We start from the raw sequence: 14,643 nt of genomic DNA, 5'->3' as shown, positions 1-14,643 counted from the left end.
AAAACGGCTACTTATTCTACGACTAATTGAATGTAACCACCACAAGGCAGACACTCCTATATTCCCCATATTACAAAAGAAAATTTTACAACAGAATAATATTAATAATAAAAATTAGGCTGATAGAATTGCTCCCATACTCCACCACACCCCGCAAGGGACTATGGGAAAGATATGAGGGGTCTCGGTCCATCCTCTACACCCTTAGGAAAACATTAACAAGTCTGTATACAGACAAAACAATAGTGAACTACCTAAATCATGTAAGAAATCAAAATGAAACATACAAATTTTAGTATAAAAATGTATTTGAATATTAGATATCTTTACTTGGGACAGATCAGGTAAGAAAGTACATAAACATGGAAGAACTGAATACTTAAAATTTGTTATAACATGTATATCCTTAGCAACTATATATATATACATTCTATACTATCAGAAAGATTCTTCTGGGTATGCTAAAAGTCAATAAAAAATAAACCTACCAAAGACAAATATCAAGACTAAATCAAATGAAAAAGTTATTGATCAATACATTATCAGCAGTCACAGCCATTCCGGCACTCATGATGAGCAAAGAGCAAAGACTTCCTTAACTCTTAACTACTGTCTTCATCTTCCTCCATCTTTGGTGGTGGGGTGGTTATTAGTCGGCGGAAGAGCAGAATGTGGGGCTCTGTTCAAAAAATTAAAAACCTTATAATTTACTGTTCAGAACAAATCAGGAAAAGATCACATATGCTTAAAATATTTAATATGTTCAAGATTGACAATATCAACATAACTGGAATTCCTTGTCAAAACTCTTAATCCAGAGATTAAGTCTTAGTAAAACTATAAGCAAATTATGAAAAGACAATGAAAGACATTCAAGTGATGCAACATTGCTCTAAGACCATACACAAATACTTCAAGCCATTCATATAAAGTGACTTCCATATAAAGAAAATTTCTTAAAGCAAAGTTATTGAAATGAGAAACATAAGTTTACCTGGTTCATGAATCATGTAATGCACCCAGCCTTGGCTTTGCTGTACTCCAAGGCTTCGCCATTCTGTTTCAGACATAAGATGTGTCTTGGGAACAAGCTTGCACAAATCCTTGGGCAACATCACATGCCTGAAAAGAGTAATTCATGAACATACATAATGAACCCTTGAGACAAGTGAATGTTAAACTGGATAGTTAAGAATACAGTTTAGCTGTCTAGCATCTACTATGGTATATGTTTTTCCTACAAGGAAACCTTTCAGTCTGATCTAACAAATCCATGACAATATTTTTTCATTGATCATTGGTAACATGCATAACCCAACCTTACTTTCCTGCACTGAAGATTATTTCATTAAAAATAGTGACATTTACAGCACATTCAAGACAAAATAGCACAAATTTTAAAAGTAAATTACGTACATTTTTCCTCACTATACAAATCTGAGGTCCTTTGCAATAGGAACTGATCAAGGTGGTTAAGCACTAACTACTGTCTGGTAGGCAGGGGATGTATACATTCCTCTGCCTTTCGGCCAGGTTTCAGATTCAGGGGTGGCACGAGGTGGGCATTAGTATTAGCGTAAAGGACCTCAGGTTTGTATAGTTGGGAAAAATACAACTTACTATCAAAAATTTATTTGTTCCTAAACAATATACAAGCCCTTGGTCCTTACAATAGGAAGGCTCACTGGTTGGAGGGAGGAATCTGAGAGAGTCTTGAACTGAATGGAGTTCAGCACACCTGGGCTGCTACTCCTTGTCGAAAGGACAATTTGATCAGAATATAAGAACTGCAGAGACTTCTGGGCCTTTTCAAATGAGTGAGGAGTCGTAACTCATTCGTAAAAGGCTGGGAAGAATATTAAGTGTTGCCAGTCTCCTTCCTCCCCTGCTAAAGGAAGGAGTGGGATTGCTTCTATGATTCTCAGCTGAAAGGAAGAGAAGCAGGAAGAGGAGGAGAGGCCAGTCACTCTTGAATCCTTCTCACCTCTAGAACAGCACACCTTAGGCGAGATGCAACCTGTACTCTTGAAGGAGCTGGGTAAGAAAATACTTGTTGAGCAGTCACCACAAGTCCAAGGGGAAAGGGATTCCATGGACTTGTGGGCAAAGACCCATAAGTATAGACATAAATGTGGTCCTTATGAGACCACATCCAACTTCCAGTCCAACATATTCTTCTGAATGCGAAAGGACTAAGCCATTGATACCCTAAGTTCTCGGGAACCACAGGTGATGTCGTCGCCAGCTTTCCTAAAGTACAACTTGTTAATAGGACAAAGTAATGATTGATCTGGATCATTAATTACAAAGTCCAAAGCAGGGATCGAAGGATTCGAACCTGGCAACAGATGCCAAATGATTCGGAGTTCATTGTGACATTGGAGACGGAGTCGAGACATCAATACAAGCAGTCCCCAGTTATTGGCAATCTGGTTTTATGGGGTTTGCCTAGCACTGAAAATTGCTGCTTTTAGCACCAAAATACGCGATTTCCATTGACAATACATAACTGAAGTGCCACTATCCAGTTTCTGTGCCGATTTCAGTTATCATCAAGCTGTCGGAACTTAAGTCCCACCGATAACTGGGGACTGCCGATACCCACTTTTTGAAGGATGATAAAAAGTTCCATGCAAGTCGTCTACCCTCTTTCCCAATGCAGAGATGAGATGCGGTCTTGAGAGTTACATCTTCCTGATGATTCTCACAAGGGCGTGTGCACCCTAAACTAGAGTCAAATGCTGTCTAGACCCGAGGTCCCTGTACTTCTCGTAATGGCAAGACAGAAGTTTCTCATCAGTAGTCGAATTCAACTGAGGAGAAACAATACTACACATGAAAGACTAGGGCAAATGTGGATCTAAGTCTTTCACAAGTGAGTCTGAGAGCAGTAACTCATTATTCTGACCAAAGAAAAAGCCCTGTCATTGACACCAACCAGCGAAGACGGCTCCGATCCCTAGAAAACTACTCTCGTTACCTTGGAAGTGGAGTTGGCAGGTCGAGCGACAGGCAAAGTCTTCAGTCATTTATTCCAAATTAGTGGAAAATGTCTGTTGAACACCTAACAAATAAAAAAAAAAGACAAAACCTGTCAGGTTAGTATGAAAAGGCCATTCTGAGTCATTGCAGTGGCCCATGGGTCAGGTGTGATGGAGCAGAAGGCCTATAGACTTCTGTTGTACCAGGCAGTAAACCGAAAGATAAGGAGTCTATGGAGACATATATCTAATGATTCTAGCAAGGGCATGAACCCTAAATGATTCAAATGCCGCAAGTCTCCGAAATACGTACATCGCATTATCCTAATATTTGCTCCTTGTCATATTAGCTGTTTTATAGTTTCATATATCAAAATGTGCGCAAATTCATGAAAAATACAATAAAAAATAATTGAAGATTGTAGCTTTTTCCATCTCCGAAATATGTGCATATAAAAAATAAAATATATAAAAATTTCGACATTCGGTCAAATTTAACTCGTCCGAAATGGTCAAAATCTGCAATTCTAATCTAAAACTCTTACAGTATCGTAATATTCAATCATTTGTCTTAATTTTGAAACAAATTGGAAGTCTCTAGAACAATATTTAGAATTACGGTGAATTTTTGAAAATAACATTTGTTTACGTCCGCGCGTTACGAATTCGTACATCATTTTGTGATATTTTTCCGGTGTTGCTTTTATTGTTTTACTATGTATTATATATCAAAATGATTGCAATTTAGTGTACAATACAACGAAAAAAAAGTGACTCGTTAGCTTTGACCGTTTTTTGCACAGCGTGGTTTGAATACAATTATCTATGAATTTTTTTTTTTGCTACCATATATCGCATTTTTTACATATGATAATGATATTATTTTTCATTTCTGATGATTGCATACTAAACTTCAGGCAATGACAAAAAAATGAGCCAAAAATAAACTCTTAATCTTCAAAACTAAGCGCGCTGTGAATTTTTGAAAAAATTATTTTTTCCGCTTCCACGCTCACTCCAAACCGGCGCCGGCATACGGGAGAGGTTTTGATTTTTAGGGCTTCGGCGTAAGAGGGTTAAGTAACTCATCAGAAACTAGACAAGTTAGCATTAAGTAAAGGTATAAATAAAATAGAGAATATGAGGAAGATGAAAGACAAAAAAGGAGGAGGGTTAATTATGCTGTATGGAAACAGTGATAACAGAGTTAAGCAAGGTGGAGACCATTAGCAAAGATTTATTGTATGCCAAATGCAAAATATACAATAATACTATTCATATTTTGTTATACTTATCAGTAGGAAATACAGAGGATGATAAAAATAGAGATAAAGCAATAAAATTATAATGTGAAAAAATTATTAAAAACATAAACGACCAAGAATCATAATTAATTTTAGGAGATTTTAATGGCCATATAGGTTTCTTAGGCCACCAGAATACAGACAGAAACGGGGAAATATTAGAATGGATGAATGAGCACAGGCTAATACTACTTAATGCAGAAGACAAATGCACTGGAGTCTACACATGGGAGAGGATGCAGATGAAAAGTGTAATAGATTTTGCTTTAGTCAATGAGAAGTTATATAAAAATTTTGAGATGGTAATAGATGTAGACAAAAATGAATTTGATATCTCAGACCATAACCTAATTACCATTAACTTAACATTCAAAGGACAGGACAAGAATCTCAACAAGGGTGAATGGGAGGAAGTAAAATAATTCAAAACAGATGAAGATAACCTAAATGACTTTATTAAAAACCTAGAAGAGATCCTAATAGATAAAGACATCGACAGAATCACAGAAATGGACTTATTAATCAATAAAAGAAGTAGCAGAAGACAAGCTAGTGAGAACACATAGGAGAAAGATGCTAGTAGAGGAGAAAGTAGAAGAGCAACCCTGGTTCAGTGAAAAAATAAGAAAAGGTATCAAGGAAAGGGAGCTGAATAGGTAGAAAAGGAATGAGAGAGATAATGGCATAAAGGAAAATCTAGAGAAGAAATATATGCAAAAGAAAAAAGGAAGTGCAGCTATTAATAAAAGAAGAGAACAATTTATGAAAAGAAAATAACAGAAGAAATAAGAAGAAACAAAAACAAAGAGCTCTGGGAAAATATTGGTAAGTTAAGAAATAAGCAAAGAACAAAAAAAGAAACTATACACTTATACAATGAACAGGGAAGGAAGCTAAATGAGGCTGAAACAAAGGATGAATTAGTGAATTATTGGAGAACTATATACAGCAAACACAAAAATAAAATAGAAAGAAATCTGGAACGAAGAGAAAAGGGTGGAATACGAAAATGAATTGGCAGAAGTAGATAATATCATAAGAATTGGAGACTATAGATTCCCAAAAGTACTAAGAGAACACATGGACCTATTGATGGAATGCAAAAGGAAGATAATTCCAATGCAGGAACCTCTGATAGCCAAGGAAAAAGTCATAGCTTGTCTAAGTAAGCTCAAAGCTAAAAAAGCTGCAGGCCCACATGGAATCAAACCAGAGCTTTACAAAGCATTAATGAAGAGCAAAACCTGTATGGAAGTATTAGTTAGATGTTACAACAAAGAGCTGGAAATCAAAGAAAAGCCTGAATCCTGGAAGAAATCGAGAACGAAAATGGTAGAAAAGGAAACCAAGGGCTAAGGATTTAAGGCCAATAGCTTTATTAAATATATCATACAAAGTATTCATGATGCTGATAAGACTAAATAGAAGCACACCTCAGACTGAATGAACATGACCACGAATGCCAAGCAGGATTCACAGGAGGGAGTAGGATTGAAGATAATATCCTTACACTATAATATTGTGAAGAAGCGAGCAACAGGAATAGAAAACCATTAATAGTAATAGCTATCGATTACAGTAATGTCTTTGACTCAGTAAAACGAGAAGTTATGATAGAAGTCATGAAAAAGTTCAAAATACATCCAAAAATCATAGAGGCAGTAGCTAATATATATGAAGGGGATAGCACACTAACAGACCTAGTGGAGGGAGTTGAACAGGAAATGGGAATTACAAGTGGAATTAGGCAAGGTTGCACAGGTTCTACTTCACTTTTCAAACTGATGATGTATTTAATAATTAAGAAAATGGAGGAGGAAGGGACAGGATTTGAAAATGAATTACTAAAGATAGGGACACTTTTCTTTGCTGAGATGGGTTAGTTTTAGCAAGAAATATAGAAAATGCAAGAATAAATAAATATAAAGATTTTAATACATATAGGAAATAAATGTGGGCTAGAAATAAATAAAGAGAAAAGCAGCATCATTATTTTCAATATGAAGGATAAACCAGAAGAGATAGAGAATATAAAAGTGAGGGAGAATATAACATATTTAGGAATAAAGTTAAAAGATTCTAGAAATCTGTTTAAGCTACAGAAAAAGGAAATGTTGGATATAAAGGTAAACGATTCTATTAATCTGTTTAAGCTACAGAAAAAGGAAATGTTGGATAAAGCACAGAAGTTAACCAACCTAACCTATTCCGTGATAGAAAAAAGCTGTAACAAAGTTCTAATAGGAAAAACATTCTGGAAAAATATAGCTCTATCATCAGTCTTATATGGAACCAATGTAGTTAATCTAACAGACACAGAAATAGAAAAATTACAAAGAATAGAGAATGGGGTTTATAGAAAAATACTAGGAGCATGTTGAAGTACAGTAGTAGCCACATTAAGGCGGGAGATAGGAGCATCTTCCATGAAAAGTAGAATTATGAATAGAAAGATAATCTATGTATATAATACTTTAAATGGACGGAAAGAGATACTGAAGAAAATAATTACAGGTATGCAAGAAAAGGACAGAAAATGGTGGAAAACAGTGGAAAAGTACATGCATGAAATTTTAAAAAATTTAAGAAAATTGGAAGGAATGTCCAAAACAGAAATAAAGGACAAAGCCAGAATCTGGGACACAGGGCAGTGGAAAGAAGACTTGGAAAATAAAGCGACTGTGAATATATATAAAACGTGGCAAAGAGCAATAAAAGATGAAGAAATTTATGATAATTCTACTGGTTCAATACTTCTCTTCAGAGCCAGAACCAACTCTCTTAATTTAAATATAGAATATAGCAAAAAGGCACCAGAATGAGAACACCTGTTGTCCTTTTTGCCATAATACAGTAGAAGACATATTTCATTTCCTCTTATATTGTTGTACTTATAGAGAAGAAAGTGTTAAAGCAATAGGGCTACAGCAACCCTATGAAGAGAAGGAAAGCGACATAGTTGGAAAATTTCTATTTACAGGTAACAATGAAATAAGAAAAGAAACCATATAGTACATGTGGAAAAAAAAAAAAAAAAAAAAAAAAAAAAAATGAGAGCTCAACAAATAAACAAAAAACTCAAGATTAAGAGGCGCCATTGCAAAGGCATTGCCTCGACCCATAACCATCATCCACCCGCCGAAAAAGTACATACTTTAACACGTCCAGTAAATCTAAATAACTCTGCATCGGGTATTTCTTTGGAAATTACAGTTTCCTATCAAATTCAAGTTGCTTATTAAAAATTTACTGTTATTTTTGGGCGGTCGACTGTAATTAACCCCCAAGGGCCAGTACTAAACACAGCAAAATACATTGGACGCCCCAATCCCTACTGGATGTCGTATTCGCGGCTACATTCCTTGCAGTCCGTGCAGAGTTACTCATTAGAATTACCACACGTCCTGACACCGGCAAGAGTACTATTTCGGAGGGTGGATCAACAAGCGGGCAAGACTGGATCAGCTAGTCCACTTGGTTGTTTCCCCTAGTAGGTGTTTCTTAAATAGCTATGGACTGATAAGGTATACCTAGTCATGAAAAAATGTGCAATATCTAAGAATATATTGCATAAAGGATCCCAAAACTAAAATGCAGTTTTTGGAAAAACTAATTTTTCTTTCCAAAAAATATTTCTTAAATATCATTTTCAAAAGTAGGTATCGTATATTTTGTTCATCATTAATCTGCTACACAAGGCGAATACAACCATGTATAACATTAGGTGATGTTAAAAACTGAGCAAGAAAATATTGGTTCCATTATCGAAGTTGCTAATGGACCTACTATTGCTCTCGTTCTAAGTGGCAACCCCCTAAAATCTCTTGGGTAAATATAGAACAATTTGCTGCAAACTACCTACTTTCGATTTTCAGTAAACTAATAAACCCTAATACTACATATTTAAAATTCTCATGCTTAAGAGTAAGTTACTTCACTCATGGACTGTGGTAGGCCTATAAGCAGAGTCCATCGTACAGCCTAAGGTAGTACGACGGCTTAGCCTAAGCACAAGATCTAGGCTAACAACTTAGGAAATCCGAACAGGATATATTAAACAGCAAGCCTTCACACGTACGCTTACTTTTCCTTGATTTACACGATAGATTCAGCTGGAACTCAGCCTAGATAATATCGTGTTTAGGCAAACCCGCGAACATTCTCCAAGGGCAAAGTGGCGACACAATTAGCTTAGAACAAATCAAAAACCCTAAACTGTCTGCCTCACCTGTACTCATACTTGTCGTCGTAATACTTGTCCGAGTAGAAGATTCGGTGCGGCATGGCGAACACAATCCACGTGAATTTAACGAAATTTTACCTCTATTTCACTATAGTTGAACACACGTTACCCACTAGGGCCTTTTAAACTTGGCGACTCTCCCGTTACGAACTAACGAGGTGGGTTTCGGAGATTTAAACCATCCGGCTGCTCGCTGATTGGTTAGTGTAACCTACACTTGGCGTTCATTGGCTAAGAAAGCAGACCGCGTGATTCGAATGTCCCGTAGTCGGAATGGCTGCTGACTTTGGTTCGTTCGAACACCTTTCCATCTAAGAATTGTGGCATTTCTTGATACGTTGGAATATTCGTATTCAGATTTAAACTTTCAGCACATGTATTTCAAACATTTCTAGATTGTTCTTACTACATATTTGACATTTTATTTTGAAATGTAAGTCATAGAATTTAAACCGCTTCCGAACGCGCAATATAAAACAAAAGACTCTAAGGTTGCGCAGAAGCAAGTTCATGTTCTACGGTGGGAAAACTGTAAACCTCGCATTTTGTTGTGCAGAAATGTATTGTTAAATGACATGCATATGGGTTTTCAGGGGAAAATATGAATCTCTTTCAACATCCCAACTAAATGAGTGACGTTGCATTACCGTAATATTGTCTTCAATATAGTTCCAACAAAATCCTGAGCTTATATCAATGAATTACGCCTTGATGTTTACCAACGCCAAAATATCAGTATTTCGAAAGGAATGTGGCGTTCACTCTTCAGTGGAACAAGGACCTCTCTACCTTCGAATAAACTGTGGTATTATGAGCTTTTCTGAATTATCATTCACACGGCGATAAAGATACACTAACAACAACGTCATGTACACAGTACAAGACTAAATGTCATGCATTCTCATTTGTCAGGGGTGGCAACACCAGAAAGAGAAGTTTGCCCCACTATATTTATTTACGTAATAAATTGCGTAATTTATTTGCGATCAGTGGCATACTCTCAGAAGATAATGCTTGCGATAATAAAATGGTTACTAATTATGTATGATGTGACCATAATATGGTAATGAAAAACATGTAAAGAATTTTTTTATGTACTAACATCAACAAATCAATAAGTAAAACTAAGAATGACAGAGCAATATATATTACTATAGAGCTATGTGGAAAAGAATAAACTATTTAAGAAAAAAAACTGATAATTCGATCATTCATATAGCATTAATATGTTAATAACATGTAGTATACTGTATATATATATATATATATATATATATATATATATATAATAGGCTACATTATTAATGTACGTAATGCAGTACTGTTATAATTATAGGATACATAAGACGCGCCAAGAGGCCAGCGACCGTGGCTCAGTCTACAAAAATAACGTACTTTTCTACTCTGGCAAAAACTGACCATATCGTCTTCGCCATAGGCTTTTCTCACTGTCCCTTCTCTATATTGACACACGCATATTATATATATATATATATATATATATATATATATATATATATATATATGATGATAGATAGATAGATAGATAGATAGATAGATAGATATATCACATATCCACAGGTGAAAAATAAGAGGCGGGGTGTAAGTCCTGACCGGTTTCGACTTTATTTCCAAGCCATAGACGAAAGACTGATACATAGTATCAGAAGTCACAAATATATATATACTACAGAAACAGTGCTGACGAATATACGCAACGTTTGAGACTGCAAATCCATCCACAGGCAGGTGTCTAGGTAGGAGTGGCTTTCAAAAATCATTTGGCTAAAATTTACAATAAATTCTCAAGGGACACTACCGATAAACGTTGGTACCTACCGTAGGAGACAAGTCCACACCTGACAGGCGTCAAGGAGGCGGGATTGGAAATCTCATTACAACTACTGCCACCTTACTGTGTTTACAAATATAATAATCCTATTTCCATACATCTCTACTGCATACCTTAAAATTTAAACAATTTACAAATTAGAACACAATCTTTTCTGTCCCTTCCCAGTTGATAGTATGATTGTTCTCACTAACACGTACAAAAATATCACCATTTCCCTGTGCATATCTCACACATTTTTTATGTCGTTCTATTCTTTTTTCCAGTGCTTTACCCGTTTGATCAATGTAAAAGTTGTCACAAAACTTATATGGAATTGATATTCACATCCTTTAGTATATTGTCAGGAGAGTTCTTGATAAGTAAATGTTTCATTGTTTTATTGTTTTTAAAAGCGGCATTAACACCAAAATTCTTCAAGATATGGGGGATGTCTTTCATATTATTATTATTATATGGTAGTACAAGCAAATTTTTTTATGTTGTAAGGTTCTTTTTGGTTTTGATACATGGTCTTTTTTGCCACTTCTAATGCATTGTTTATTACACTGTCCGGATATTTCAGTTTTTACTCTGTATTCTGAATCTTCTCTATTTCCTCTTCTATGTATTCTGGGGTACATACCCGTAGTGCTCTTAGAAACATAGATGCAAACACTGATTTTACCTTAATGTTTTATCCAGAGTAGAAATGCACATAGGAAGAAATATTTGTAGGTTTTCTGTAAACACTATAGTTAAAGCCACTACTATTTCTCCTATGAGGCCATCCAAAAAGGGCAGGCTCCCATCTTTTCCCATTTCCATAGTCAATTTAATTGATGGTACTAACTGATTTAACCTAGCAAAAAAAAAAAAAAATCATTTACATCTTCATTCCCTGGCCATACATAAATTATGTCATCAACATATCTGAACCAAACTACATTGTGTGGAATTATGTTGTTTAATATTTTCTTTTCAAAAAATTCCATGTATAAGTTACTTAGCACTGGTGACAGAGGGTTTCCCATTGTCATACCAGAATTTTGAGTAAAATTTTCCATTTAATTCAAATTTACATTCCTTCACACATAGTTTAATCAGTTCAATTAACGGGCTTTTAGAAAATGGGATATCCAGCTGTGTGTTTTCCAATGATTCAGATAAAAACTCCTGTAGATCATCAATTGGTACCTTAGTTAATAGTGATACTACATCAAAAGTGACAAGCTTCGCTTAGTTTATGCTTGATATTGGCATTAGAGATGGTACCTACCAATGAATTAAGGATATCCACTAAATACTTCGCCAGTTTTAAGATGCGGAACCCACTTAGCTAATAATTGGTCTGGCAGAAAAGTTTGTTTTGTGGGTTTGTATTGTATCATACATAACCGGTAGCGATGGAGAGGTCACACACAACTCCTTTATAAGGCTTTCATTACCTTTTAACAAACTTTTCACTTTCATATTGAAAGTACTATTCACTTTATCTAACGGGTTCTTATTTAGTTCTCTATATGTACTCTCATCACCCAAAAGATTATCAATTTTTTTTTTTGTATATTCACTTTTGTTTAAAATTACAAGAGCACCTGATTTATCTGCTTTTGTCATGTGTATATTTTTATCTTTTTTCAATTCCTTGCCGGCATCCATAAATCTTTTGGGTACGTTTGTGACGTCTGACTTTTTCATACCTGTATAAATCACTCCCTTAATAATTATGTTCCTTTCTTCACTAGTTAAATCACTATATTTTTCCAAGTTGCACAGTCCTTTGGTAAATTCTACACTATTTGTACTGCCAGTTGACGAGGCAAAATTGAATCCGCAACCTAAGACACTAGTTACATTTCTATCCTGATGTTTGTTAGATAAATTGACGACACATTCATGATTGGCGTTGGAAGTCCAGGGCTTCTTTGGATTAGTTTCATTTTTTTTTTTTTTTTTTTTTCGTGTTTACGTGTAAGCTTCCGACACACTTTATTTCTCCAATCTGATGGTATTGAGGCTTCAAAATGTTTTCTTTTTCTCGACAGATCTTCAAAACCCCCGCCTCTTATTTTTCACCTGTGGATATGTGTGATAAATGAATCACGTGCTAAAGTGATTACAATCAACACACACACACATACACACACACACCCATATATATATATATATATATATATATATATATATATATATATATATATATATATATATATATATATATATATATATATATATATATATATATATATATATATATATATATATATATATATATATATATATATATATATTGAGAATCATGAACACCTTTTTTTTTAAAAAAGGAAACATAGAAAATGAACGTTGAGAAGCCCAAACAGAGAAACGAAATAGATTTTATTCTCAGTGAGAAAGTTGATTTAGTTAAAGATGTAACAGTGTTAAACAATGAAAGTCAAGCGACCAAAGATCGAATGGTGAGAAGTAAAAATTTGTCCAGATCTAAGGAAAGATAGAGAAAAACTAATTTTAAGAAAGAAAATAAACACTCCTGTAATAAGAAAAAAAAATCTAATGAAGTTAGTTTAGCAACACAAAATAGATACTCGCAGCTTCATGATGAAATGGAAGCAAGTAACGAAGAAATGAATAGTATCTTAACAAAATTTTTATTAGAATCAGCACAAGAGATAGGTGGAAAAGTTACTAAACAAGATCAAGGAAACTTATCAGAAAACACCAAATATTTAATAAAGAAACGATTGGAAACGAGGGTAAAATCCAAGAGAGATGAATTAGAACTGGCAGAGCTTTCCAAAACAGTAAACAAACTAAAAACTCGAGACATTCGTAAACACAATCAGACCAAAATTGAGGAGACATGTAAGGACAACGTCCTTCCCCTATTTTCGTTCGACTGCAACACCTTGCTAAATTCTATTGCACATCGTGTGTAGAACTCTTTGGCCTTTCCGCCGATATATAAATTCAGGTATGAACAACAGTTGTCTGCAAGAAAACACAAATCCTTCTGGCCCAGACCCAGTCTCTCTCTCTCTCTGTTCAGGTAGGATTCTACATATCCGTCCGTAGCCTCCTTTATAGTCTGTTTACCTGTAATAATATATATATATATATATATATATATATATATATATTATATATATATATATATGTACATATATATACATTATAATAATATATATATATATATATATATATATATATTATATATATATGTGTGTGTGTGTACATATATATACATGTATATATATATATATATATATATATATATATATATATATATATATATATATATATATATAGATATATATATATATATATATATATATATATATATATATATATATATATATATATATATATGACATATATATATATATATATATATATATATATATATATATATATATATATATATATATATATATATATATATATATATATATATATATATTATATATATATATGGTACATATATATATATATATATATATATATATATATATATATATATATATATATATATATATGTACATATATATATATATATATATATATATTATATATATATATATATATATATATATATATATATATATATGAATAACTTGATCACGAAGTATATAAAACGTGATGCTATGTATAAATAAAGGTTTTTTTTTTTGTTTGCCACGAAGGAAAAAATGAAAAAGCGAGACAGCCGAGTACTTTCGGTCCTATTCGGACCTTTTACTGAGTAAAGGGTCCGAATAGGACCGAAAGTACTCGGCTATCTCGCTTTTTTCATTTTTTCCTTCGTGGCAAAAAAAAATAACCTTTATATATATATATATATATAATATATATATATATATATATAATATATAATATATATATATATATATATATATAAATATTGCAACCTACGGGCTGCTCTGTGAGCAAGAACCAGTGCTGGCATAAAGCTAGCTTAATCTCAAACAACAACGTAATAAATTATCAGTACCCAATTACCTATCTTACTCTATGGTCCTCAAAGACACTAACGAAGGGAAGAAGCATCAAGTTGATGAAATTAAGACATGATACATGGCGCCAACAGATATCTGCTTTGAAAGATGAAAATGGAAATATTATCAACAAAAGAGATGGAGTGATAAAAAATCCTGAGGATTTCTATACAATGCTGTACAATAGTGATATAGGAAATAACTTTGTCAGTAGAAATAATGAAACACCTGAGCCGGTACCAAAAGTAACGGTAGGAGAAGTAAAGAAAGCATTAAAAGGCTTAAAAGA

General features: G+C 33.8%; 1 protein-coding gene across 1 annotated transcript; it reads right to left on the bottom strand.

Annotated features, from left to right (window-relative positions):
• Window positions 1–290: 290 nt before the first annotated feature.
• On the bottom strand, window positions 291–8,724 carry LOC135210369 (cyclin-dependent kinases regulatory subunit-like). Its single transcript, XM_064243276.1, has 3 exons — window positions 8,514–8,724; window positions 995–1,122; window positions 291–679 (listed from the first exon to the last, which is right to left on the bottom strand). Exons 1-3 carry the CDS (start codon window positions 8,567–8,569, stop codon window positions 603–605), a joined length of 261 nt encoding a protein of 86 aa, XP_064099346.1. The 5' UTR covers window positions 8,570–8,724; the 3' UTR covers window positions 291–602.
• Window positions 8,725–14,643: the final 5,919 nt, after the last annotated feature.

The sequence above is a fragment of the Macrobrachium nipponense genome, chromosome 39, assembly GCF_015104395.2.
Source record: "Macrobrachium nipponense isolate FS-2020 chromosome 39, ASM1510439v2, whole genome shotgun sequence".
In the NCBI taxonomy this organism is placed as follows: domain Eukaryota; kingdom Metazoa; phylum Arthropoda; class Malacostraca; order Decapoda; family Palaemonidae; genus Macrobrachium; species Macrobrachium nipponense.
Note: the sequence above shows the minus strand (reverse complement) of the source record. Positions and strands in the feature narration are given on the sequence as shown.

Excerpts from the sequence above, each read along its gene's own strand:
- LOC135210369 (XM_064243276.1), bottom strand. The coding sequence starts at position 8,569 with ATGCCGCACCGAATCTTCTACTCGGACAAGTATTACGACGACAAGTAT. Across the intron at positions 1,123-8,513 it reads GACGACAAGTATGAGTACAG|GCATGTGATGTTGCCCAAGG; the intron begins GTGAGGCAGACA and ends TACTCTTTTCAG. Across the intron at positions 680-994 it reads TTACATGATTCATGAACCAG|AGCCCCACATTCTGCTCTTC; the intron begins GTAAACTTATGT and ends TTTTTTGAACAG.